This window comes from Channa argus, chromosome 19, assembly GCF_033026475.1.
Source record: "Channa argus isolate prfri chromosome 19, Channa argus male v1.0, whole genome shotgun sequence".
Taxonomy (NCBI): domain Eukaryota; kingdom Metazoa; phylum Chordata; class Actinopteri; order Anabantiformes; family Channidae; genus Channa; species Channa argus.
The window spans coordinates 9,442,406-9,469,257 of record NC_090215.1 but is presented as its reverse complement, the minus strand read 5'-3'; the positions used below and the strand labels follow the sequence as shown (position 1 = coordinate 9,469,257).

At 38.9% G+C, this 26,852-nt stretch overlaps 1 protein-coding gene across 3 annotated transcripts in view; it reads right to left on the bottom strand.

Annotated features, from left to right (window-relative positions):
• The window catches only part of cntnap2a (contactin associated protein 2a), a 292,011-nt gene that overhangs the window by 159,910 nt on the left and 105,249 nt on the right, over window positions 1-26,852 (bottom strand). For all 3 annotated transcript variants that reach the window (XM_067485956.1, XM_067485954.1, XM_067485955.1), the window contains exon 2: window positions 8,243-8,353. In XM_067485956.1, coding sequence (XP_067342057.1) covers window positions 8,243-8,353 — 111 coding nt within the window. The remainder of the gene's footprint in view (window positions 1-8,242; window positions 8,354-26,852) is intronic.

The window sequence follows — 26,852 nt, the reverse complement described above, 5'->3', positions numbered from 1 at the left end:
GGTGTGTGTGCGTGTGTGTGTGTGGTGAGGGTCAGTGGTAGTGGAGTGGGGGATGAGAGAGAAGAGGAAGGCGGAAAAATGGAAACACGGGAAAGTAAAAGAGATGGATGAGGTGAAGACAAGAGGGAGTGATGAGAGAGGATTTTATGGCTCTGGCACTGGGGAGGCCAGAGATGAGATAGCATGTGGATGGGATGGAAAAAAATAGACAGGAACAAAGAAATGTAGTTATGGTAAAGAAGGTGATAGATGAGTGCAGAAGTGGAGAGGGGAGGAGGAACAAATCAGAGGGAAAGGGATGAGAAACTTGAGAGTGAGACTGCAGGTGGGTTCAAATGACATGGAACAGAAAGCAGAGATTGGAAAAGTTATGGGCACGGTTCAGGAACATAGGAGAGATAGAGGAAACTGAGAAACTGAGTAGGTAGAATATATATGCATTGCATGGGACCGTTTTACTGCAATTTCACCAATAATATTGGTGCATTAAAAACATAAGTATTCAATATGTCAATGTCAGCTCGTCGGAAGTCAAGATAAATTTCTGCATATGTCCTATAAAATACAAGCACAGCCATACAGCTTAAATGCTCTCACTGGCTTTGCATGTTTGCTTTAGTGATAGATCTAACAAAAGATTAAAACTTGTGCCAGGTAAGCAGGTATTCATAACAAAATGAAATAAAAAAGCACCGTTATGTATCATGACTACATGTTTGTATCACATATCAGTCTGCATTTTTTTGAAAACTTTTATATTTGTCATTCACCACCTGTCCACTGATGCCCTTGGACATTCCTGCCAGTTCAGTCACCTGACTCCTACATGCACCCACACCTCTCATTCTTGGTAAGAGGAGAGGATTTTACAACTCTGAAAAGCGGCAACAATATTTTGATAATTTGTCCTGGATAACCCAAACCAAACATAAAAATTAAAGCATTTCTCTTTCAACAAACTATAACAGAGATGTACATTTTCCCACTGTTATCAGTTCCAATGTAATTATTCAGGAGACAGCCTTATTGAATAAACACTATCAGTCTGGACATACCTTTAAGGTGCAATGTAGAGGACAGGGTGACAGTATAAGAAAGGCTGAAGAGAAAGGATAGAGTAGAAGGCATGTTAGGGTTACAGGGTTAACAGTGGGAACAGATGGGAGTGAGAGAGACAGATAGGTTATGAGTCCAGAGAGACGTAAGGGTTCCTAAGATTGTGAAACTAAAAGCAAGCATTTGGTTAATTCACACTTTCAAAACAGGGGAGAAAATGAGGCCTTGGAAAAGAAGAACAGATGAGAGGATACTTTATATATAGTGTAATAGGTGAAAGTGAAAGGGGTAAAAGCAGAAGAAGAGAAGAGGATGACAGACATAAGCCGAGGTGTAAGAAGCTGGTAGTGGGGGAATGGAGGGAGAAAGAATGGGGAACATAACCCAAAGAAGAAGGAGGGAAAATGGGAGGAGAGAGAGGATGGGAAGAGTGTTGGGGGACTGTCAACGTTCTCTCGCCTGTCACATACACAGATGTTCAGGGAGGTGAGGAGGAGCAGAAAGACGATAGAGCAGAGAACAGGGGATCAGACAAGGTCAAAGAAACCACCTCTAAGGACAAGATGAAGAAAAGGAGTAAGACAAGCAAAACAGAGAAAAAGATCAGGAGATAGAGCTTAGGACGAAGGGTGAAGACTAAGAACAACCTGAGATGGCTGCAAAGAGAATAAAACACTGGAAGCAAAACGGGCAAAAACTAAAGGAGCATTTCCCACTTTATTAGACACCTACAAATTAATTTGTACACCTGTACAATTTAATGCAATCAATACAGCAGCTCTGCCATGTATTCTACTTTTACAATGTTATAATTTCTTAGTTTTTAGGGTGAATATGTCAGCAAGGCTATAATTCTATTCTCTGTTTATTGTTGACTGGAGTCGTGCTGGAGTACTGCTCACCTGACCCACTGGGAGCAACTTGGGGTTCAGTGTCCTGCCCAAGGACACTTCGACATGTAGCAGGGACCTGGGAACAAACCACTGACCCTGTGGTCCTTGGACGACTGCCTTACCAACAGAGCTACAGCAGCCCCGCTGGCTCAGTCAGTACTGACAGTCGGCAGAGACAATTGATTAGAATCTTTACACAGCAGAAATCTGTCTTTTGTCTTAAGACTCAGACTTTAAAACAATTGTCTCTGCTGACTGTCAGTACTGACTGAGCCAGACTGGCACTAACCAGAACCAACTAAGTCCAACGAGATATCACAAACAAATTTACATTCAAAATTGGCTGTAGAGTTGTTACGTTTGTGCCCAGATTTATTCAGATAAATAAGAAGATCTGTTGAATGAAGGATAGTCTCTACCATTTTTGATGACTGATTGTTTTAGTCTTTTAATAATTAAAAAAGTTCCACAAGTTAAGTGAGGATGCTATTTGATTTTAATTTCCAATTTCCAATTGGCCTGTAAGTTTTGGAGAGTTGGTCCACAAAAAAATGACCCTGAAGCAGCACTCTACTGAGTTATGGATTAAACAATTAATGGGTAAATACAAAATGACTGCCTAACTCATAATAGTCCCCCGGTCAGGCAGATAAAACACCCTTTAATGCAAATTCTCGAAATACGCGATGCGTACATCTTACAAAACAGTGTATGTTGTTATAATTCACTGGAGCTGATGCTACCATATTTAACAAAGCAGCATGTCGGAAATCAGATTAATCTGCTACCTGAAAACTACCCTGGTGAAAATGTCCCTGCGTGATACCCTTCACAGATCTGTACCAGCCAAATGGAATTCAAACAGAGAGGCTCCTTTTGAGATAAAAGAAGCCAGCTGAGGCTGAAAAAATGGCTTGGAGTATCTCCAAGCTTGCAAAGGCTTGAGCTATCTGTGATGACACAGATAACCCAACATTGTAACAGTGGTACCACAGCCAGAGCATGTGTTGTGTGGAAGCTGATAGCAGGACTGATTATGACCACCAGCATATATGTGAACCTGTGAACACACAGGTGAAAAAAGTTATCTATTGTTCCATTTTTCAGTGTCCAAACTCTATAACTAGGCTGCAGAAAATCGGCCATACAAAGCTGGTAATTGCCCATTTTCCACAAAAAATAAAACCAATGAACCACTAGTGAAATCCCCAAAAATCTGGCAGTGGAACAAAATGGAAAGAAAGGTAAAACAGGAAGTGTTATTTAGAAATCATTGCTAAAAACATCCACCTTTTGAAATGGTCAGTTTTCTCACACATATCAATTCACACCACTGAAGCAACCCTAGGCTATGTATCTTTAGACCATTTCAAGAGGTGGACACCCTACAGTACACACGGTACAGTATGTATCTATAATCTCAAAATGGTGAAATGTAAAACATAAATCGGAGTTCAATATGCGCGTGAAGATGACAAAAATAAAATATGCTGTTTGATTCCACACCCTAGCTGGGTAAGGAGCTTTTACAGTGCTGATGGTGGAAAATTAGTTAGAGAAGAGAAAAGCAACACCAGAGAAAAACTGAACAAACATATGAACAAGATAGAGCGTTACGGGAACACAAAGGGGGATAAACAAGTGAAAGTGGGAGAGAGAGTGGACAAGGACAGATAAAGAGCTCTAAACCACAGAAGGGGGAGAGATTTCAAGTAAAAAGACTAGAGTTCCTGAGAGGGAAAAGTGGAGCCACTGTGTGATTTTGGACAAGTGACGAGCAGCCGTTGACAGGCATGACACACAAGCGAAAGTGACAGTGGCAGAGCAGAACATCCAACAAAAGAACATATCTCTCCTGTCTTACTGTCAGTGTCGGAGAGTGAGTGGGCGCATACAATTTGTTTTTGCACATGTGGGTTTAAACACTTTCATGGCTCCATGCGTGCCCTTAGCATCTGTGTGAGGATGTGTTTATATAAGTTGCCACGTTACATACCAAAAACTAGAGTAACATAAAGTATAATTTCTCAATTAATTATGAAGCCAGGCCGTTGGAAAAAACGGAGAAGAAAGAAAACAGCTGGTTAGCCCTCTGCTAGCACTTCATCTTTCTGTCATGGACCAAAGGGAGCGGATGGAGACAGAGTAATTTAATTAGGAGCGGACAGCCATTATCGATGGATGACTGCAACGGCTAGAGACATCAAACAACTTTGCAAGATGACGGAGAGTGAAAAGCAATGCAAGAAAAGGAGGGTGGGGTGGAATCTGGTTAATTGTGCAGCAAATCAGAGCACAGTTGTACAGCGGGACTGAGAGGTTCTGTCATTCCAATAAATAGAGATACAGTGCAATTTTTAAAAACTTTGGGAAAACTTGGAAAAGTTTTTTTTGGGGGTGAAAATGTGAGAAAAGAAAAAAACAGACAATGAGGTGTGGGAAGAAAGCGGACAGGCTGAGAAAATGGAGAATGGGATTGAGAATGTTATGTTAAAAAATAGAAGGTGCATGAAGTGAAAATGAGATAGAGAGAGCGAAAGGGAACACAGTGATGTGTTGGAGGGCAGGGAGAGACAAGTCTGAGCAGATGAGAGGGGGACACGGGGGAAGTGGATACAAAGAGGGAAGGAAAGACAAAAGAGAATTGAATAATGGTGAGTGGCCATGTGTTCGGCCACATCTGAACCGTGAACTAATGTGGGCACAAAGAAACATATACACACATACATACATACATACATACATACATACACACATACACACATACATATATGTATGTTTGTACTAAAATGTTTCATTTTATTGTGCCTAAAGTTAAAGCTTGTTTGAAGACCCCAGAATGTTAATATCAGTCCTAAATATGTTCTGTTACATTCTGTAATCTTTAAACTAGTTAAAGATTGAAATATGTCAACTCAGACTTGAATAGATATGAAGAAAAGAGCCTTTTCTACATTTCATTAGCTGCCATCACATCTCTCTCTGTCTTTCCCCGTCTCTCTCTGTTCAAACACACCAAAGGTTTTTGACTGCAAGGCAGTGGGCTCACCTTTCCCTCTGTCTGACACCCCTGAGATCTGCAGGGTCTCGTACACGAACTAGGACTAAGGATAGATAGTGAGGGGGTGGAAGAATGTACACTTGGGGTGATAACAGACAAAGAGAAGCGATGGTAAGAGGCAGGAAGGAGTCGTGACGGTAGGTGGGTTTCCATCCAAATTTTACTCCATTTCTAAAAAAGGTCTGTTAAGGACAAACACGAAAATTAATGTGTGTTTTGATCCTCTACGGAGAATATTAGGAGTTGGTTTATAAAGATAAACCTTTCCTTTTTCAATTGAAGGGCACATCATTAAAAGAAAAACAATCATACCTCAAAGGAAGAAAAACATTACGAAAATATTGCATTTGTTTTTTTTTTCTCTCTTTTCGTTAAATCTGTTTTCATTGCACCTTCTTGCATTTTGCTTTTATCGCCACACTGGCAGTTTTCACTTCAGTCAAATGTGAAAACTTTTTCTGCAACACTGAAATTTCCTTCAATTATTGGTGCTTACTCTTAGGCTTTTTTGTGGAAATTGAAAATGTGCATAAAGATTAGTAGATGAAAACCGACCTCATGAGAGAAAGGGAGTAAGAAAATGATAAGTACTGGCAAGTAGCAGAGAAGAGGGTTGAGGAAAAATGGAAAAAAGAGGAGGTAGATGGAGGGATAAGGAAAAAATGGGGAAAAAATAAGAGAAATTAAGGGAAAAGATAGTGAGAATGAGATGTTAACAGATGGAGAGAGGAAGGGCAAAGGAGAGAATGAGGAAAGGGATGCGGAGACAAATAAAGTGTCAGAATCTATTTTGTCTTCCAAACCCAGAGGCAAAAGTCGTCCCTCCCTGCATGCTAAAATTCTACTACTATGGAATAATGCAAATAACAAATCTACAACAAATCTAGGTCATAATACAGCTAATGTAATAATGGACACTGGGAGCAACTAGCAATCAAACTGAACTGTTCGTAAATTAGATGTCATAATGTGATTTTAGACATAATGCTTTGCACTTATGAGTGATTGTGTTCCCCGAATGTAGACAAAAGGCATTTAGCAATGTGATGGTGAATCTGCTGGCAAAGCATGTGTTTAAGTTTTAGGGCCCACAGAGAGACCATTTAGCAAGCTTTTTTTTTTTTTTTAAATCAATATGTAATCCAGCTAAGGTATTTATATGCACATTCACACCAAGTATACTCCCTACACCAAATACATGTTCAAATGTACACTCACGCATATGGAGGAAGACCACAGGGTGGATTTGACAGAAGACAGATGAGGAACCAGGGACAGACACGGATAAGTAATATGCATCCAGAAATGGATATTCATACAGATGCACACACACCCTCACACACATCCCTAAAACTCAAAAAGCTGTCAGCATTCTTAACGCAAGCTTAATATGAGTGGTGTGTCCCATTGATTTTGTGCCTCTCCTGTTCCATAGCACTGGAAGATTGGAGTAGATTGCCCTATCAGCACACACTCATGCCACTGATGGCTAATTTGGCTGCCAAATGTAGCTGCTTAGAGGCCCCCCCTTACAGTGTAGGCATGGGGGTTTTCATCCTTTAGTCTGTGTTTTTATAAATGTATATGTCTGTAGTAAGAGTGAGCACTTCCACACTGTTCTCTGAATGCACGAGGCAACTGTGTGGTTCAGAAATGTTTTTGTCAGCTCAAGTGTTGAGATCCTTGCGTTCCTGTGAGAGAATGTGTGTTTGTTATGTAGACTTTATTGCTTTTGAGTGTTTCCGTGAATGTGTAGGCTACTTGTGTTATGCAAGCTTAATTGGCTGTTCACTTGTTTTCAGTTTTGAGTGCCATCTTGCTATATAGCAAGAAAAAAAAACTGGTTTAAGAAAGGTTGATCTTATTGCACATTTCTCATTCTTGTTGAGAACTTGTGCAGAAGTAACCTAATTGTCACTTCCTGCAAAACCTTTTCTTTTTCTCTTCTAATTTTATATCCCACCCCTGTAATATGCTTCACCCTAACAAGGTGATCATCAAGATACAGTGCCATTCTCTGAAGACACAGAGGGTGAGATGAAACTTTATATGTTTTTTCTTTATTCCTACTTTGATGTGAGTCTCGGTACCCAGTGTGGCATGTTTAAGGCGGCAGTGGGGTTTGAATGATGGAGGTTGTTTCTTATCACAGTGGTTTTACTGGCTGTCATGTAGTGTAGTATCATTAGGATCACATAAAATTAGAAATGAATGAGGTTTCATTAGAGCATGTAGGGTGACTAATTATACAGCAAGTCAAAATTGACAGGTAGTGGAGGAGGGAGAGAGCTGAGTATTTCCTCTTTTAGCATGACAATTATTTACCGCTAAATACAGTATTGCTGGATAGATCACAGTGAGTTTAATAATTGCATTTTTTAGATTTTGCAGGCTAGGAAGACATTTCCCATTGTTATTGATAAACATAAACAAACAGCGGCTGTTTTAGAAACGAGTAACTCAATTATTAGTGTTATTAATGTAAAACTAACGAAAACCTTTTAACTGTGCATATCATATTCAACATTTGCAATTTTCAAACATTTCTACTGCAGTACAACAGACTGAAAGAAATCAGATTTCTGTCGTTTTCAATATAAGGAAGGACGTGGGGACAGATTGAAAAAGCTTTACATCCACCGTTGATGCTGGCATTGTCAGGTTGGTCTATTTATTTCATTCCTCTCTCCTTTCTTTATTATTATTAGTTGTCATGATTAAAAGAAAACAGTCGTGTCCCCTCTCAGCAATAATTGTATTCACCTTTGTTGTCCCAGCAGTGGTGTGACTTTATTAGATGAAAAAGTATGAATTATTAATTGTATAAACATAGAGTCGTGTAATTGTCTGGCCCTATCTCCTACTGCTATGGACTGATGTGGAAATGAGTTCCAGTCTGAGTCCATGAAATAATTGCTAAAGCTGAGAGGGGAAGAGAAAATATGGAGAAACAGAGAGAAAAAATATGACAAAGTATTAAAAGAAAAATAGGAGAAAGAGGGAGGTTGAGAGCAGCTGTGCAGCACTATGAAACATGTCACTCTATGAAAGCTTGGACATTTTTCTCTCAGCGTGTCATCTGTAAAATGATTCATAAGAATGTATGTACATGTACCCAAGATAGCAGTTAGATATTTACTTTTTCCTGTGTGCGTCTACAGCCCTTTATATACAATATTCGAGTACAGTATGTGTGAGTACATGGACATCCCGCGCGTGTGTGTGTGTCTACCTCCTCTCCTGTTGAGCTTGGCATATCCGGGTGTGTATCCACTGGAGAAGACAGATGAGCTGGTGAAGGCTGTGTGAGGCAGAGGCGAGGCTAGAGCCTCATCACACTTCTCTGTGCAGATAGAAAAAGCAAGAAAAGCCAAGGAGAGAGGGATGGGAGAGAGCCCAGGAAAGGAGAAATGTAGCAAAGAAAGAAAAAAAGAAAAGAGATAAAGAGGGAAAATTGTGAATATTAGAATAGTAAATGATAGAACATGCATAAATGTTCAGCATATATTCATCAACACCATGGGAAGTTCATCATGTAGTTATCAGCCTTTCTAAATCATGTCAGTGTTAATTAAATGTTAAATTAATTAGTTGTAGTATAAAATCTACTTAACTCAAGCAATTTCAGATTTAAAAAAAAAAAAGAGATTTTATGTTTGAGCATAGCTGGAGATTCAAGGGAGGTCAGTCAGTCCTGAACCACAGGAGCTTCAAAAACATTGTTAAGTTCACAGTAGTGCACTGCAAAGATATCCCCTACAACCAGCAATCTGACCTTGTAACCTGATGAAAACACATAATCAGTTTAGAAACTATGATAAAAATAAATAAAAATAGAAATGTGAAATAAAATAAATACTGAATTCCTCTTGTCCCATCACACCGAGCTCTGTACAGTCAGAGATAACAATCAATGCTCTTATGTGTAGGTAAATAAACTTATTATAAATTTAAAAAATTATTATAACAATAATTTTAGGAACAGGTGAAGAATGAACATGTGATAAATGTTGGTTATATAGATATGATGCTAAAAAAGTTAATAGTTTGTTTTATAAAGTAGGTTTATAAACATGCTTCTTCATCCAAGTACTCCACTCCCCCCCCAAAATATTATTTTATGTACTGCTAGTCCAGACACACAATCCCACCTGTCAAGTTGGATGAGCTGTGCACCAATAACTTGGAGTAGCTATAAGAATATCAGTCAGAAAGCCCAGTGCTGTAGTGCTGCTCAGTACGAGCTGACCTGTGTAACAACCCGCAACTCCTTGCACTCTCTAAAGAAACCTAAGCAGCACAGAGGTAAGACACAAAGACACACAACGCCAGCAAAAACAACAGTGTAGGAAAATACAAAAATATTCACACAGTGCCATGAAGTCATGTTCCTTCCTTTCTCTCAGTTCACCCCTTTCACTCTCTCATACACACAAACACACTCACCTCTTCCAGTACATTAGGTTTCACGCAGAGAGAAATTGTGAATGGTCTGTCAGGCCAGGTATATGCAGTCAATAGCTCTCTGTCATGCCCCACTGTGTGTGTGTGTGTGTGCACGTGTTCAGGTGTGTGTTTGAGGGAAACTCAGATTTAGAAGAAAGAGAATTGTTTCTCTTTATGTGTATGTGTGTCTACAGTACACTGTGAGTGAAAGTCAAAGCTATGTTACTTTTGTCGGCTGTGGGCTTGTTAGACATATTAATTTGTGTCACAGGAGTAAGTGATAATATACTGTGTATGCGTGTGTGAGTTTGTGTGTGTTTCTGTTGAAAGGGTGAATGAACAGTCTGCAGTCTCCCTTCTGCCAGAGAGGTCCATATTTTCTGCCACTGCACTTTTTGACAAGGATAACATCCTTTAACACACATACAAAGTAATGAGGTCTTTGTCACAATGACCTTGCACCAGCATAGTAGTAAAATCCACTGACAACTACAAGGCAGCTGGTTGATCACCACAGACCCACAGACGTGACTGGCTGTTTATTTTGGCACCTGATGTTAGTTTTAGTTTTTTCAGTTCTAGTCTTTGACTTGTGACTAACATATAACTTATTTTTAGTCAAATATTTTCTTTGATTTTGGATCAGATTTGTATTGGTTTGTCATTTAGTCAACATTTTGGTCTAGTTTTAGTCTATGATGGATTAGTCCCATTTTCATCCTATGCTTTTAATCTTTATAGCTAATTATCTTTACAATACTAATATATAGAGTGTTTGAGGTAACAGCTGTCTTTATCTTATTGTGTACAGTTGCCATGGTTACTGGTATTGTTCTTGTCTATTGCAAGAATAGTTTAAAAGGCTACATAGTTTTGTTAACAAAATTACCACTGAAATCAGCTGTAATGTAATCTGCGTGTCCCAGGAAATAAGGTTAGTTAGGGTTTATTTTGTTCCAAAGTCAAACCCCACTGAAATGGCTTATATCATGGATCATGTGTGCATATTCGGTCATATTCCCACGGCAAGAAATATGCGTATCTTATAGTAGAAGGTGGGCTGGCTCACTTGTCCATTATAAAACAGTTTGCGTGCCATGCTAGGGATCTTTTATGGATGTTAATGGGTGTGACTCATGCTAGCACACCATGTAATGTTTGCTGCTTATCTGCTTTTGCAACTGTGCCACCAGTACAGCATCTAGACTTGAAATTGCATATCTTTGGATTGTGCTCAAGTGTATCATAAATTATTCTTGTAAATTAGTTTATCGCCCACATACTGTACATGTACATTAAGATTTATTTCACATATGCATCCATATATTAGCCCTCCAGGAGTGATCAACAGAGACACAAACGCTTCTACCATGATAGATGAAGTCATATAGAGGGTGTCTCTATTCATTCACACATTATGTGAACACAATGCCTTTGCTGGAGCTCCAGTCTCAGGAGTGTCTCTAGGTTTCTCAGCAATGACTGCCTCCAGATGCACATAAACATGCTTTGTTGGTCACACACAAGACATGCAGGCACACACACACACACACACACACACACACACACACACACACACACACACACACACACACACACACACACATAAGACACACAACTTTGTAGAATTATAGCTGGGAGGGAAGGATTGACTGAGAGAGAGGAGTTTATGTTGAAAAAGTGTATTTTAGCAGACTGTACAGTAGGTGTAGACAAAAATACAGTGCATTACTTCAGTGCCTTCAGTTATTTCCTCAGGGCACTCTTTGCTCTGCTGGGGGAGAATTGCTACGTGAATGAAATTTATTGTTTGGATGAACAAAAGTCATACCTCAACCAGCTAATGCTAACTAATGCTCACGTACAAGTGCTGGTAAAGAAATTATAATACTTATTAATATTGACGGAAATAACTGACCAAACATGCTTGGGTGAAAAATTGTTTTGGCTGTGAAATCAGGAACCTCAATATCTCCAGCCACTATGACATGAACAGTCTTTATTGGTGATAACCCCCTTTTTTAGGTAACTGCTTCGATGTAAATATACAGTATATCATGGAACTTGTATGGATTTCACCACTACAGTTTATGAGCAGCTGATATCAGCTGAGCTACAAATCTGTGAACATGTTTGACTGTTCAAGAAGATGATTAGTTAAAGCTGCCAGCACCTCTGTGCCTACTTCTGCTATTGTACATGCTGTTATTGGCTGTGCTACTTTCTCAGGCTCCTCACATTCCAGTTTCTAATAATACTCACATTCTGTAGTGTGGCATGGCTTGTATTTTACAGAATATTCAATATGTAAATGATTTGTCTGCTGTGTTTGTATTGGCTACATTATAGTACCCTCAGGACAACCAGCGACTTTAAGTCTGGGTTTTGGCTGGGTCACTCAAGGACAGACACATGAAGCTCCTTCTGTCTCTCTGTGGCATTTAGGTTCCTTTGTCAAACCTGAAGCACTTCAGCACTTACAATACTAACAGTGCAATCATTTGTACTGTGCGTCTGTACAATGAAAATCATCATACAACACAATCATGGCAGTAGTGAGGTAATACTGTTATGAATGAGAAAAGAAGAAATCAGTGTTCCTTTTAGTGTATTGTTGTCTACACAGATGTACTTATGTTTCTATTGTATTTTATGAGACACGCTAAATGTTGCACGAAATAGGTAATGGGTTTTAAGGCTGGTCCGACTATATTACATATAAAACTTTTTATTTCTAATGTCTATGCTGGTCATAAAGATGGCAGCTTGACAAAGAAGCAAGGACACTGCGGTGAAAAAGCAAAGGTTGGTTGCTGCTGGAATGAAGCCAACGTATTGTGACATGTATGGAAAGTGATTGGTATTCTGCCGATCCAGCTAGTGTTTGAGTAAACCCATTGATTCAGTAAAATTTCTTTGCACACTTAGGGCTTATATTTCACATTTCACTGATTGTAATTATGTTAATTTTAGAAAAAAAAAAACAGTGGAGGACTACCTTTAACTTTGCATGTCCCACTGGGTCATTAATAATGAGTATACGTATTATAAATAAAAAACTGAAACTACAAAGCAATCAGTTTCAAGACACTCTGCTACCCTACTGAATGTATGGACTTTTCGAGCTGCGGAGAGAATCTGAGCTAGGCTACAGCCTTAGAATTACTCACAATAAATCTGAAACTGTCAGTTTTCCTATTTTTCAACATCCTAAAGCAATGTGCTTCTACCAACAACAGTAATACACCTAAATGATTTATTGCTTTGAGATTAAATAACAGTGCAGTTTCCCACAAAGGTAAACTGTATGTATTAGAGAAAGTTAAGCCCCCGTGTTTTCCGTGTTATTAATTAATCTTTGAAAGAGACGTATGATACATGATTTATATCAATAATTCAATATTGCCATTTGCCATAATCCCACCTGCTGCAGCCTATGAAGTAAATAAACTGAGTTATAAACACCAATGTAAAATGCCCTATAATGCCCCATGATAGCTCAGTATCACATGTGACCAGCAGAAAACATTCATGGATGCAAACCATGTGCTCATACTCAGGTATCAGCTGTGAGATTGTAGCCACTGATATTTGCCCACATCTCAAGAGCAAAGTAGGGTTCTGTATGTTCAGGCACTTTAGGGCAACCAAATGACTACGATATTCAAGTGCAAATGTCAGCCTACTCCTCTGAGTATGACAGACAGCTTGTTTTACGCATGATGGTAAGATAAGAGAGGAGAAACAGGGGCAGTGAGGGAGGCTAAGAAAAAGTAAGATAAAGTAAAAAAAGGAAGACAGATGAAGACGGCAGGCAAGAGGAACGTAAAACGCTTGCCTACCAAAACCTTCACAGTGACAGCTCCAGCTAGGTAAATAACTAGGATGTGGAAAAATAGCAACCTGGAGATGTGTCAGCTGGCTGCCATCAATTGGGACCAGAGCCATGGATAGACAGAGTTTGGCCAGCATCTTCACAGGCCTTTACATTGCTGCCACACTGCTGAAGCCAAAGGGAGTTGGATATGAATAGAGCAAAACCCATCCAGGGTGAAACACACAGCATCCTAAAGATTGGTTGGCCTAAAATCACAAACTATAGCCATCCAAAAATTTTTTGTCATCCAAAATGTGGCATAATACTTTCACATGGAAATCTCATTTAATACCTGCCAAATTTGGGCAGCCTAGAGAGAAATATTTACTTAAAGGGCGACTTCATCAATTTTCAACTTTCTTTCTATGACTCTAGTTTAAGGTGTAATTGTACATTCTTCATTCTGACTTCCCTGTATTAAAATATTTCTCTGCTTCTAGCTAAAAAACTCCAGATGAAACCGCCAGGAAGAGGTTTTTCTTTTTTAATCATTAGGTGTTCAGCTGATATTATCTGGGGGAGCTCTGGAAAAGCAGGTTGGCCATGATGTAAAACGTCATAGTATGAGCAACAAGATGACATAATCTGAACTGAAGTTTCCTCCAATTGATGTCATCTGGAGGCATTTTTTGCCTTGAAGTAGAGAGATATTTTACTATTAAGTCAAAGGGACGTTTAATGATATTTATGTACATCTATTGCCAAAAATATAACAAAAAGAAGCAAGTTAAAAATCCCTGTAAGTGTCCTTTAATAGGCTTGTTAGCACAAAAAGCTAACACAATGCATTTTATGTTGCCATCTATGGCTTGTCTTTGTTTTATTCCATCTTTACTTTTTTATTTGATACCTGTAGTACGGATACAAACAAGAGTCCCCTATTTGAAACTGCAATTATTTGGTATGTGGTTATCTATCAGGAAATTCCTGCATGTGCAACTTAACACTGGGGTCAGCAAGTTAGTCAACACTCGCTGTTCTTTGCCTGACTGCACACGAGGAAAAACACTACACAAAATTGTCCTCTCTTTATTTAATGAAAGTGAAACCATTGTGTCTAGAACTGGTGTGGTGCTGTCAAAGTAGGCCCACTCAACAACACTGAATACTGAAGTTTGGGGACTTGGGGGCTTCTTCTGGACTCAGGTCATGAACACAGTGGAAGCTGTCAAAAGTGCCAACAGCTGCATGGAAATGCAATCTGACTCTCCAAACTGCCAGTGAGTGTAAGAGTCTCCATCTGTGTTCGCCTTAGCTCTCTAGTGAGCCTGGGAGCAGCTTGGGCCTCTGCTCTCTGTTCTCCATTTTTCACACTTTCATGTTTCAGTTTGACAAAGCCCATCTGGAGGAGATTGAGTGGTAGTGTTTAAGTAAACTGTGCTTCGCTACCATAGAAGTCACCAGTGACCTAATTTGTATTGTAATATTTATAGACTCAGTAAAGTGTATCTTGGTTATGGTCTGTTAGACAATCTTCACGTCTATGATGACTTCTGCAGAAGATGCGTAGGTGATCTGCTATACAGTAGCGGATTCAACTGGCAGAAGACACTTTTTATTCACTATGAAATCAGTGAATATTCAGAATCAGTAAGTACCAAGTATAAGGTACGCAGTGTGGTCCAGTCTCAATACAAAGCCCAAAATGAACTTTGAACACAGATGCATTAATAGTAAGTCCTCATAGTCATCATAGTGGATGACTTTAACATTCATGTATATGCTGATGGTAACTGCATCAACACTGCATTTAATTCATTATTAGATTAAACAGTTTCTTCCCAAAATGTAAATAAACCCACTAACTGTTTTAGTCACAACCTAGACCTTGTCCTGATAATTTAACAGTATTCCCTCATGCTTCTCTTCTGTCTGATCATTTTCTAACAACATTTGAATTTACAATAATGGACTATACAGCAGTTGAAAATAAATTCTACTACAGCAGGTGCTTAAGTGAAAATGCATGAACAAATTTAAGGGAACAATCCTTTCAGCCTTTGCTTCAACATGTGTCAATACAATGGAGAGAAGCCAACTTAACTTTACTCCTGTACAAGTTGATTATGTTGTTGATAAGTCTGCACCCTCACTGCATATGATACTAGATACTGTTGCCTCTCTGGAAACGAAGACACTACACCAGAAGAGGTGATCTCCATGGTATAGTTCACAAACTTGCAACTTAAAGCAGGCAACACGACAGTGGCGTTGCACTTACTGTATTTAGAAGAATCCCATTTAGCCTGGAAAAAGTGTTTAAAAATGTACAAAAAAGTCCTCCATAATGGCAGACAACATTTTACATTTCACTAATAGAGGACATTAAGAACAACCCCAGGTTTCTTCTTTCTCAGCAGTGTAGCCACGCTGACTAAGAGCCATAGTACTGTTGAGCCTCGTATTCTTTAACTCTGAGCAGCAATGACCTCATGACTTTCTTTACAAATAAAATTGTAGCTATTAGAGAATGAATTCACCAGCTCCTCCCCTCAAATATTACAGATGTATGACAGTACTAGAACCGTCAATAAGGCCTCACAAACTCACAAATTTCCATTGCTGTGCTGATGACACCAGGCTATATCTATCTATATAATCAAAGCATGCAAGACATAAGGCCTAATGTCCTACATTTTTACTACTTCTAAACTCAGACAAAACTAAAATCATATTATCTGGTGCAAAAAATCTCAGAAATTTGCTGTCCAACCATATCCTCACTCTAGATGGTATAACCTCTGATTTATTCACGTAAAGTGCCCTGAGATGACTTTGTTGTAAATTGGTGTTATATAAATAAACGGTGGGAAAGAAAGGTGACGCTAAATGTGGCATATTGGGTAGTTTTGGTCCTGGGGGGTCTCTGAGTAATTTTCCTTTGGGAGGGGAGTTTTTCATTGACCCTGGAGGAGTAGATGTCTGTGAGAAGGGGGAGTGTTAGACAAATGATTCTCTCTTCACATGGCACTACATACAGCTCAGCATGTGTTTAGAGTGCAATGATGAAAGCTGAACCACGCAGTGATGGAGGAGGAGATGACTGATTCGATGATTCCAGTGTAAAATGTCGCCAGCAGCACTTGTGACATTCTGTACTTTTTCAGCCGCTGTTTCATGGAGATGGGTGTCATATTCTTGTCCCACTTAAGGTTCTGCTGGATAGTGGTTCCCAAGAACTTGTGTGTCTCAGCTCCGATGACTGCCATTCCCTAAATGAGCAGTGGGGGGAGGAAGGGCATATTGTTTTTTCTGATATCAATGATCCTCTTCACCGTTGTCTTTGGCCCCAGGTCATTCTCTTTACACCCTGACACACAGCCTTACTGTAGGCTTGCTTTTTGCCATTAGTGATAAGGCTGATTATCATCATTAAACCTAAAGCTTGACTCAGTCGCTAAGGAAGGTGCAGTCATTGGTGTAGAGTGAGTAAAGCAGAGGAGAGAGCATACAGCCCTATGGAGATCAATTACTGAAGCACAGGGAGTCTCCCACTCCAACATACTGCTTTCTGTTGGACAAGAAGTCATGCATCCAGAGACAAAAGGAGGGCATATTCAAGGGCCTCTTTCTACTAAAGAGGATAATAGAAACACAGTAGTGAAAGCAGAACTGAAGTCCAAAAACAGAATGCGGTTATTCAGGTGTTACAAAACATGGTGGAGTGCCAGGTTGATGGCATTATCTTCTGAGCTGTTGGCTCTGTAAGCAAACTGAATGGGGTCTAGGAGGTGATTTAGTAGATTCTGGTGTTTCAATCACACAGCACCATTCTGACTCTGATGTGGTGAACGTAACTACTGTATATGCAAAGTTGTCTAAACAGGCAAACTCAAGCAACTGTGGTTTCAAACCTGCTATCAAAAACTATTTAAAGTTGCTCATCTTCTTCATGGGGTCAGAGAGAAATAGTTTAAAACTGGTCAAATGGCCATTAGCTAATTAGCAAGCAGCTACATACGCGCATTGTCTTGTACACCTGGAATTGCATGACAGCAGCTCCCTAGTGGGTTTCACAAAGAGACATAGGACACAAATTACCAGATGTTCTGCAGCACAGAAAAGGCCTCTCTATCTGGCACTGCAGATGGTTGTTCCAACCATTTTCTCTTGTTTTCAGTCTAAAACAAAAATTGTGATGTAAACACAGGACAGATGTTGTCTTTGACTAAACTAAAGTATGCTGGAATGGAAATGTGTCATTGTGTGACGTGTTAGTCAATGGACACTACAGCAGGGTGCATGCTACAGAGACAAACTAACACTTCTGACTGTTCTAAAACCATTACCTTGAATATTTAAATACTAACTGTATTGTATTGCATGAAAATTTTAAATCTAATATTTTTTCTAAAGGCTTTATAAGGCAGGTAACCTACAAGGTCTTGAAGCTCCTAAAGGCTATGTACAAATCAAAGTACAAACAGCTTCAGCTACGCAGTCAAAAAGAACTCAAGCTCGCTTTTCAAATCAAATAATAAATTAGATAATTTTTTTTTTTTTTTTTTTTAAAGATGCCGCAATGACAGAGTGGAATTATGCTGTTCTGTACTCAGGCTCTTAGTGCGAACAAAAGCAGTGAAAACACCAACCATACACAGATGCAAGTTGCCAGTAGGTTATGTAAGTTATGTATTTATTTTTGCTGATGCCTTCGTGAATTCAGGTGTGGCTGCTTAGTTATGTAAACAGCTATAGGATGCGGTCCACACAAGTTCTTGGCAGTGACATATTTAAGTTGTGTTTGCTCTTTACATTAGCTCAGCACATTGGAATTGGGAAAAAAAAATGTCTCTAGATTAATGTGCTGACTCTGTGACTTTGATATCAGTCAGCTCCCCTGGCTTCACATCAATTAAGTAGGTGTTCCACTGTCTGAAAAGCCAGAAAGAGGTTTAATCATTATGATAGCGACTGACATGCCATAGGGGACATACAATTTATGATATGTGATTATATGTAATAGTTCATATTTGATTTTGACAGGATATTTCAGCCTAAGAACATGGGTTTTGGCAGGAGAACACATAACGTCTGTTCTCTTGGGGCTTCCTTAACTGCAGTGGATTGATGAGGATTGTACTGTCCAGCAACTCATTCTACAAACAAGAGAGTTTAGTGCTTGTGACGGTATTCTGCATCGGCTAATACTAACAAAGTAGTATTCGGACATCCCTGATAAAGACAGTTGTAATCCTGAGAGCGGATTTCAGGTAAGAAGATCTACAGGAGACAGCTGCACAGCCTGGGATGACAAAACCTCTGATTTTCATAGAGCAACAGAGGATGAGTGAGAGAGAAATAGGTTGAAACAGAATAGATCATAAATCAGCTGCTGGGGCAATTATTTTTTTTATACAGAGGCTGTTCCTGGCAATCATTAAACAATTATCTCAAATGGAGGCTAATAGACATTCATAGCAATTGGCTAATTTTAATAGGGTTTGTTTCTACTTCATTCTGGTCCAAGTAGCTGCACCTTAAAGTATTTATTAGGTAAAATTATGCAAACACTGAAGATCTACTGTATCCCCATCTCCGAAAACACAAGCTATTTGCATCCACTGCTAATGCTCTTAGCTAATACAGTACATGAACTGTAGCCTGTAGCTCTACCTACAGGTGAATTTACATGAACACACACTTTTCTCATAACATGTGACTTAAAGCAGTAAAGTTAGACAATTTATCTACATGTAACATTAAACCAAACATCTCTCTCAGCAGCCAATATCTTTCTGTGTCTGCTGTGGAAATTTACAGTACATGTGTTTTCAACTTCCTGGTTGGTTTAGATTAGTTAGTTTAACAAAAAACAAAACAGTGACAGATTTGATCATGGGGTTAGAAACACCAACTTCATTGTTCATAAAGGTTTTGGTTTTTTAACCAAAATTTATTTTTAGTTAAAATAAACAGCCATAACCAAGACAAGTTTACATTTTGGCTTTAATTATACTGTAGCTTTAATTCACAAACAAACAGGAAGACTACCAATAATCTAGTCTTGTATTGTTGTTGTTTTTTGTTAAATTTTCTTTTTTTAAATATAACAAATTAGTACGCATTAGTTTAAGTTTAAAAACTTTAAGTAGGAACGACTATTGTTTCTAAGTTTTGACAATAAAACTTACTTAAGTTCATTAAAAATAGTAGCTGATTCTGCAAAATTCCTTAATGAGAATTCACAGTGCAAGTCAGCAGAGTCAGTATTAGTCAATCAGACTCCAGGTTGAAAGCTCATTCAATTTCTATTTACAGAATGGTGGGAATTAAAATTACCATTTAATGACAATCTATGACAAAGTGCCAACTCTTTCTAAATTTGATGCTTACAGTAGTGAAAAAAGGAAGGACTGTCATATTTTAAGATATATTCATTTTTCTGAGGAATGCATATTACAAACGTTTCAGTGTTCCACTGCAAAAATACATTATTTGAAATAAGATGATAGGGTTTCACTGGAGAAAACTAGCTTTCTTTCCTCTTTCAAATGAACTCCCTAGTCTCAACCCTACGATTGGCGTCAAAGTGAGTTGTTGTTCAACTGAGCTCTTGGAGAGAAGAGGAGTTACTTCCCTCAGCTCTGTGTTTAGAAATGTACTGTATGTAGTGTATGTGGAATCTGACTCATTTTGCCTGGGGGTGAGGTACCTTGTTATATTCTCGATCCATTCATCTGTCAGACTTCTTTTAACCTTCTTTATATCTTTCCTTCCTTTCCTTTTGTCAGTTTTTTATTTTGTGTAAGTAGTGCACTTAAGAATTACTGCTAGTTATTTTTTCTCTCCTTTTTTTTAAAGGAGTCTAATTAAAAACAAAATTGTTTCTTATGCTGCTAATTTACTCTGTAGACTATCCAGTGCCTTTCTCGACCACCCAACTACCCACCACTACCCCCAGGCTTGCCGGCTCTTTGCTTGAGCCGTTAATCTAAATTTCTTGGTCCAGATTAATTTTTCATGTCTTGGAACCCTTACCAAACAATTTTAGTCAACAGATCTGGTGCCATTGTGCCAATGTGAGCATGGACCAAGCGCATAATGAGATGTTTTGGATGGAACAACCACACATAAAGACACACACACAGAGAGACAAGGATATATGCACACAGATACACAAAGACAAACAAATATTTTCTTTTCTGCTTCTCTCTGACATCTGTCAAGTGCACTTTAAACTAACTTTTGAAATGCTGCACAAACAAAATGCTTCCGACATTTAGGCTAAAGAAAATTTTGATTGTACCATTATCTGAACAGACAAAAATGGAACAATGATATTTCCTGGACAAGCTGATTTTGTGCTTTGCTGTCAGCTAATGTTGGCCATGTTTCATGCTGTCTGAGGACAAAAACTAGAAAACACAAGGCAGCATTCAAATACACGGTTAATTGCATCAATAGGTGCTTTATAGGATGTTGTTTTGGATGAACATTTTACAACCAACAATTTGTCACAAACATTTCTGACACTTTTAGTCAGTGTAACCATGGACAATTTGACAGAATATAATTTACACAAAATATTTCAGTGGAAACCAAGCTCTCAGTCTCTCTGTCCAACTTTCTATTCCTACTTTCTTACAAAATCCTGAAACTCTTTGGCAATGATTCCCATTGTCCTAATCATGTCATTGCAATCAGTCTTGCATGTAACATTGACCATCAGAGTTTGTCCAATAATGTATTCATGGGCCTTTTGCAATCTAGCATTCAGTTAGCCCAGCCAGCTCAATAAGTTTCAGGGGTCTGCTGTAAAGTCTCATCTATTATTTATCCATGTAATTAAAGGACTGCTCAGAAAGAGTGATTCTGTGGCCCTGGTAATCCAAAGAGTACTGTGCTGGTTTATGGGAGGTCTATAGTGACAGGTTGTTCTCCCTCGATTTACTTCTAGAGTGTTTTAATGCTGTTTTGGACAGGGATGTTGGTCAAAGGGGCCAATGAATACATGTAACTTTAGTTTGGGGATGTATAAAAGTTAGAATTAAGCTAGAACAGAAACAATGTGAAGCGGGAAACAAAGATGTGATTAATTTTAATAGTACAGTATTTGACTGGAATTCTTATTTTTGTTAAAACAATTGTACAATATGGGAAGCACACGATGTTCCAAAGTCAGATTTGGGTCCCAACAGGTTAAACAAAATAGTCACTAGCCTTTTATTGGCCTGTACCATGTTGATCTTCTCTTGCCCTACCTTGAGGTCTGCTGCATTGCTGCCTGAGAGCTCTTCTGTGTCCTCTCTTCCCAAACCCCTCAAGCATTTCACTTCCAGCACCAGGATGTTCTCCTCAACAACAAAGGTTTTATTTCTCCAGTTTTATTTTCATTCTGCCCTATGACAGTACCGCTTCCAATCTCTCTGTGTTTGAGATGTGCACAAGAATGTTCGGGGCAAGTCATATACACTAGATCACATGATCCATAGCCTGCTCAAACCTACTTGTTCTTTCTGTCTTCAGGCCAATTATGTTGCTCCTATTAGGAGCAATATGAGAGCTGCTGTAACTAGGACTGGCAAGATGAAGCCCCCATTGCTATGACCTTTCTCAACTGCTGCCAGCATGACGTGTACGTCTCTAGCGAGTGGCAGGTCCTCGGGTTGTCAGCAAAGTACTTGCATAGTAGCAAATGTCTTGTTGCAACCTGTAACATGAAAAAGTTCCACAACTCGGCTGATAAGGGACATAGTGGGATGCATTGGCCAGGTCTAGCAGTGTAACATTCAGGTCGGTCTTTTCTTCTACGCTGTTTGGATTTGGTCTCATATTATCGTAGACAGACTCAGGAAATCTAACCTTCTGGCAGCAGGAAACAATGTAGTAGTTATCCAAAAGGTGGTTGATCAAACTTTTAGCCATCACTGAGAATAAAAATCTTGCCTTTAGTGTTTAAAAGAGCAATAAGCCTGCCTCTAGAGGTGGTGGTGCCTCAGGAAGAAGACCCATCGCCCACTTCTTGCAGACTCAGTGTCTTCAGGTCCAGCTGGCATTTCTTGTTGAACTTTTATGGCAGACCATTCAGAGCAGTAGCAGATGCAGCTTTAGTTTCTTCAAGTTTCTCTATCATTTCAGTAAGCTTTGGTGGTCCTGTCTTAAACTCTTTATGTTGCAGTAGTTAACCTTGGTTGCCCTCATAGATCTAAGAGCTTCAGATAGGCTTCCAGGTCCTCCTCCTCCATGACTAGTTTACTAGATATTTTCTTCTCCAGCATACTGATCACCATTTTGGAGGGCTTTCTATTAAACCTGAGGTAGCTCTTTAGCCAAGTTTCCTTTTTTATATCCTTTAAGCTCTCCACAGCACAGCAAACCTGCTCACCAGCTTGTTCAGCAGCATTTTCATCATTAACATGCTTTCTGCCCTCCTCCACACTTTTCCATGCACTCTGCATTCCTTCACTATTCTTGTGCATTTATTGCATGTTGCCAATTCTGTTGGTTAGCAAAATGTTAAATGGTAAATTGCCATATTTAATTTGTGCAGTTATTTTTAATGGATGTAATGGTAATGTGTAGCAAATCTTAAAATCATTCAAAAGAACCCCACTTAAATGATCTCACTATATCTAAAAAAGAGATTCGTCTCTAGTGTGAGAAGTTACTGGTTACCATAGTAAGAAAATGCATGTGTGCCATTGTCAATCTATGCAGCATTTGGCTTTATTCAATCTTCTAACTTAACCTTACCCTAAAATTTTTGTTCCTAACCCTGACCGTTGTTGTTTCTTAATGTAACCTTACACTGAAGTTGTTTTCCCTAGCCCTAACTCTTTTTTTTTTTGTGTGTGTATATATAATGCCGTACCCATAGGATTAAACGGTGATGCTCCTATACCAACACAAAAGTGTACCTGTAGGGTCAATACCAGACGCTGTTGCTCTCAGGGCGTCAAATAGTGGCGATCGTGGAGCATCCAGTAGAAGGGTACCTGTGGCATCAATACGGCACAATGTAACAGCTTAGGAAGCGTCATTATCTGATGACTATTAGGGACCAACGTGACACAGAGGGCCATGTTCCTTTTTTTAAAATAAGCACCACTCAATAACACACAGCCCATCTGCACACACTGTTTAGATTTAAATTTCATAATGAATGTCCATTCAATCATATTAAATATAATATTTATGAAGTGCTCTCCTATTTCACCCAGTAACTAAAAAAGAACTTCAATGTCTCTTTTTGTCAGCCTGTAGTGAAATGCTTGACTCTGTGACATGTCCACTTGGTGCCAGATTAGCTATACCTACATGATTCCATAAACTCTGAAACAGGACAGATCACATCACACCAGCATGTAGCATAACCCTTCATTTCTCCCTAAAACTCTAAGAGCAGGCATCAGTGTGTGTACAGCTTTGTTATTTAACGTGAGCACATAGGGAAGCAAGGTTAAAATCTCAGGAAACTTGGGCATAAGTTTATGAGTGTGTAGGCACATTTGTGTGTAGGTGTGCGCGTGTGTGAACCAACGAAGTGGCAGCAGGCTAGAGAGTGCATGTGTGCGTGCATGTATGTGCATGTGTGTGTAAGCATTGAGGTGTTCATCTTGTGTGGCCTGAAGCATGACCGCCAGGTAAAATGTGGCAAGCAGCTTCGATAATAAATAGGGTGGGTGCAGTAACGGCAAGATTCACATATGAAAGTGCAGGGCCAATTTGTGCCACAGCTTTTATTCAATTTGCACTCACAATCTGCATGCAATTAGCACCTGAGGGAGCACCTCATTATGCAATCAACAACTGCCACTGCTTTCCAGTCATATTTTTTGACTGGGGAGGTCAGAAAAGTGATTTGTAATGCAAAATATTCTTTACTTACCAATCTTTCTACATGCACGAAAAAGGCAAGGAAAGACACCTATTACAATAATTATGGGCTACAGCATCCAGTATTGGAGCAAGTGACCCAGCAAAAGCACAGATGTGAACAGGTGGAGAGTGTAGAGGGTGTTAGTATGGAATCCCAAGATAGCTGGACTGTAATGCACACTATAAAATAAATAAAGTAGTGCAATTACCACAGCTAATGTTGGGTGAGTAAAACACTGCAACATCTTATTCCCTCTTTATTTATCTGAAGTTTAGTCCATTAAGTTGGCATTTATTTACTGTATATACCTTATTTACTGTAGTTCTAAAGATACTTTCTTTTTGTGCTGTCATTAAGCTCAAACTCAAACATACCTGTGTTTTTTCAAGATGGAGACTTAAATTAATCCAACAAAATTAATACAGCCATGCAATTACTGGAGCAGTCCATCTCGAGTGATCCCCACTGTTGATCAGACAATGGTCAAACAGTGCCTCAAGGATGGTGCATGTTTCATAAATCGCATTCATAACCTTAGGCTGAGGATGTCTTCAAAAAAGGACAATCACTCCTTATACAGTAAGTAATTGCTGTTTACTGGTATTTAGTTTGTTTTTTTATTCCAATGTCACAGACCCTCAAGAACACAGTTTTGGTCCATTGATGTTTTCTTCCAGTGAGGTAAAGTTGTTGAACAATGCTCATAACAACAAAGGATTATTAATTATTTCCCCTGGTTCCTCAGGTGGGAATGGCTTTCATTTCAAAGGCCATTAAAAAACCATAACACATTAACCATTGTGGGATTGTGGGATTTGACTTATTGGTTAGTGAGTATATTATTATTAAATGAGCTCTAACACAAGTGCAGTGATGGTTTCTTACGAGAACATTGCTATTATAGGAAGGTTTGTTATCTTGACAAAACAAAACAAAACAAAAAAGGTACAGTATGTCATATTTCAGCATGGTGCATGTTTCCTAAATATGTGCACATTAATAATATATTTTAATGTGCACATATTTAGGAAACATGCACCATGCCAAAAAAAGTCAATTGACATTTTGTCTGTCTGGTGTAGGGAAACAAATAAGTGGTGCATTGTACCAGTAAAATCACAAGGAGACTGAAATATGTAAACTTAATGCCAAATATGCAGTTCAATGTATTCAGAAAAAGTAACAGGCTGACATGGATTTTCATCCAGGAAAGCTGCAGGACTGAAAAATTATTTGGCAGCCACTTGGTGCCAATTCTGATTAGGTTGATAAGCATAATCCATCATGACCAGAAAGTGAAATGGACAGATAATCCATACCTGCATATACCCTCAATTACACTACTGGATTCCAATTAACAACTGGTCTTGAGCAAGAGAATTCACAGAGCCCAAAGAGGCCGAATGATACCTAAAAGTGTAGTCAAATACAATGACACAGCTTGCCTTTATGTGACTGTGTGTATGAGTGACACATTACTCTTACAGTATGCATTATGTCTACACTGAGAATATTACATTAATCAGTTTGATTACCTAGTAGAATTATTAGGAGAGGAGTACTTCCTGTTTCTCCACCCTTAAATTTAACTATTTCCAATCTACAATATCAAGTTTCATACAATGCAGAAGCTTTGATGTTCAGGCACAAAACTAAATATACAAACTCACCTTACCCCAGCAGCACAGCAATGAGAAATTGTAGCATGATATCCCATGTGTGAAATTGTCTCTGCTACAACATAAATAAGGAAGAGCTACACCGATCAAATGTAACATAACACAAATACGTTTTCATTTGCCTGTATGTGTACATTTATTTCTTCATAGTTCCCCAGGTTGCCTGCTATTATAGTGTAAAGTACAATCATGTTCAAATGTGTGGCAGTATGTTCAGGTGCATTCAAATATGCATGTATCTTAAGTGTCTCACAACAACAGAAACAGATGAAAGAAGTGAATAAAGAAAAACATAGACTGATATACCAATAAACTTGAACAGTTGTTTCATAAATACCTGCACAGTGGGTCACTACATGAGCAATCAGTGAATCACTGGCTGTTGGTTTGGTCATTATGGGCTATTTCTCTATACAAGTCAGGGAGAAGCTGCAATCCTCTGTCTGCCCTCCTGCATGCTCATAAAGATGATTTGCTGCCATTCTGGCAGCTGAAGCCCGTATTATCACTCCCTGCATTGCCCTACACCCCTTTGTCATTTCCAAACCCTGCTTTGCTAAAAACCAATGGGTTCCCATCCAACATTCTTTGTGCTTATTTTTAATTAATGCATAAAAAATACAGATGAAAGGCCAGAACGCTGAAAAATCTTGAAATATTAAACTTCTCATGACAAAAACAGATTTGATTGGGGCACTTTTAATTATGTCATCTTGTTGCGCCCTCTTCTTCTGCAATGGTTTAATGGAGCCTGACGGGGAAATTAGTGCCACCAGCTATTTATCTTGACAAACCACCTCCTACAATTTGCATAACAGCAGTGGATGGAAACATATTCGTTTACATTTTTTCTTTTCTCAAAATTCAGTTAAAAATGTGCTTCATTCAAACCCATTTAATATGCTCCGACTGTTAACAAGAAGCCAGTCACAAGGAGAGAGGATGAGTTAAAAAGGGTGAAGGAAAGTAGTAAGAACCAAAGACACTTAAACTTAGGGATGTCCTGATCAAATTATTT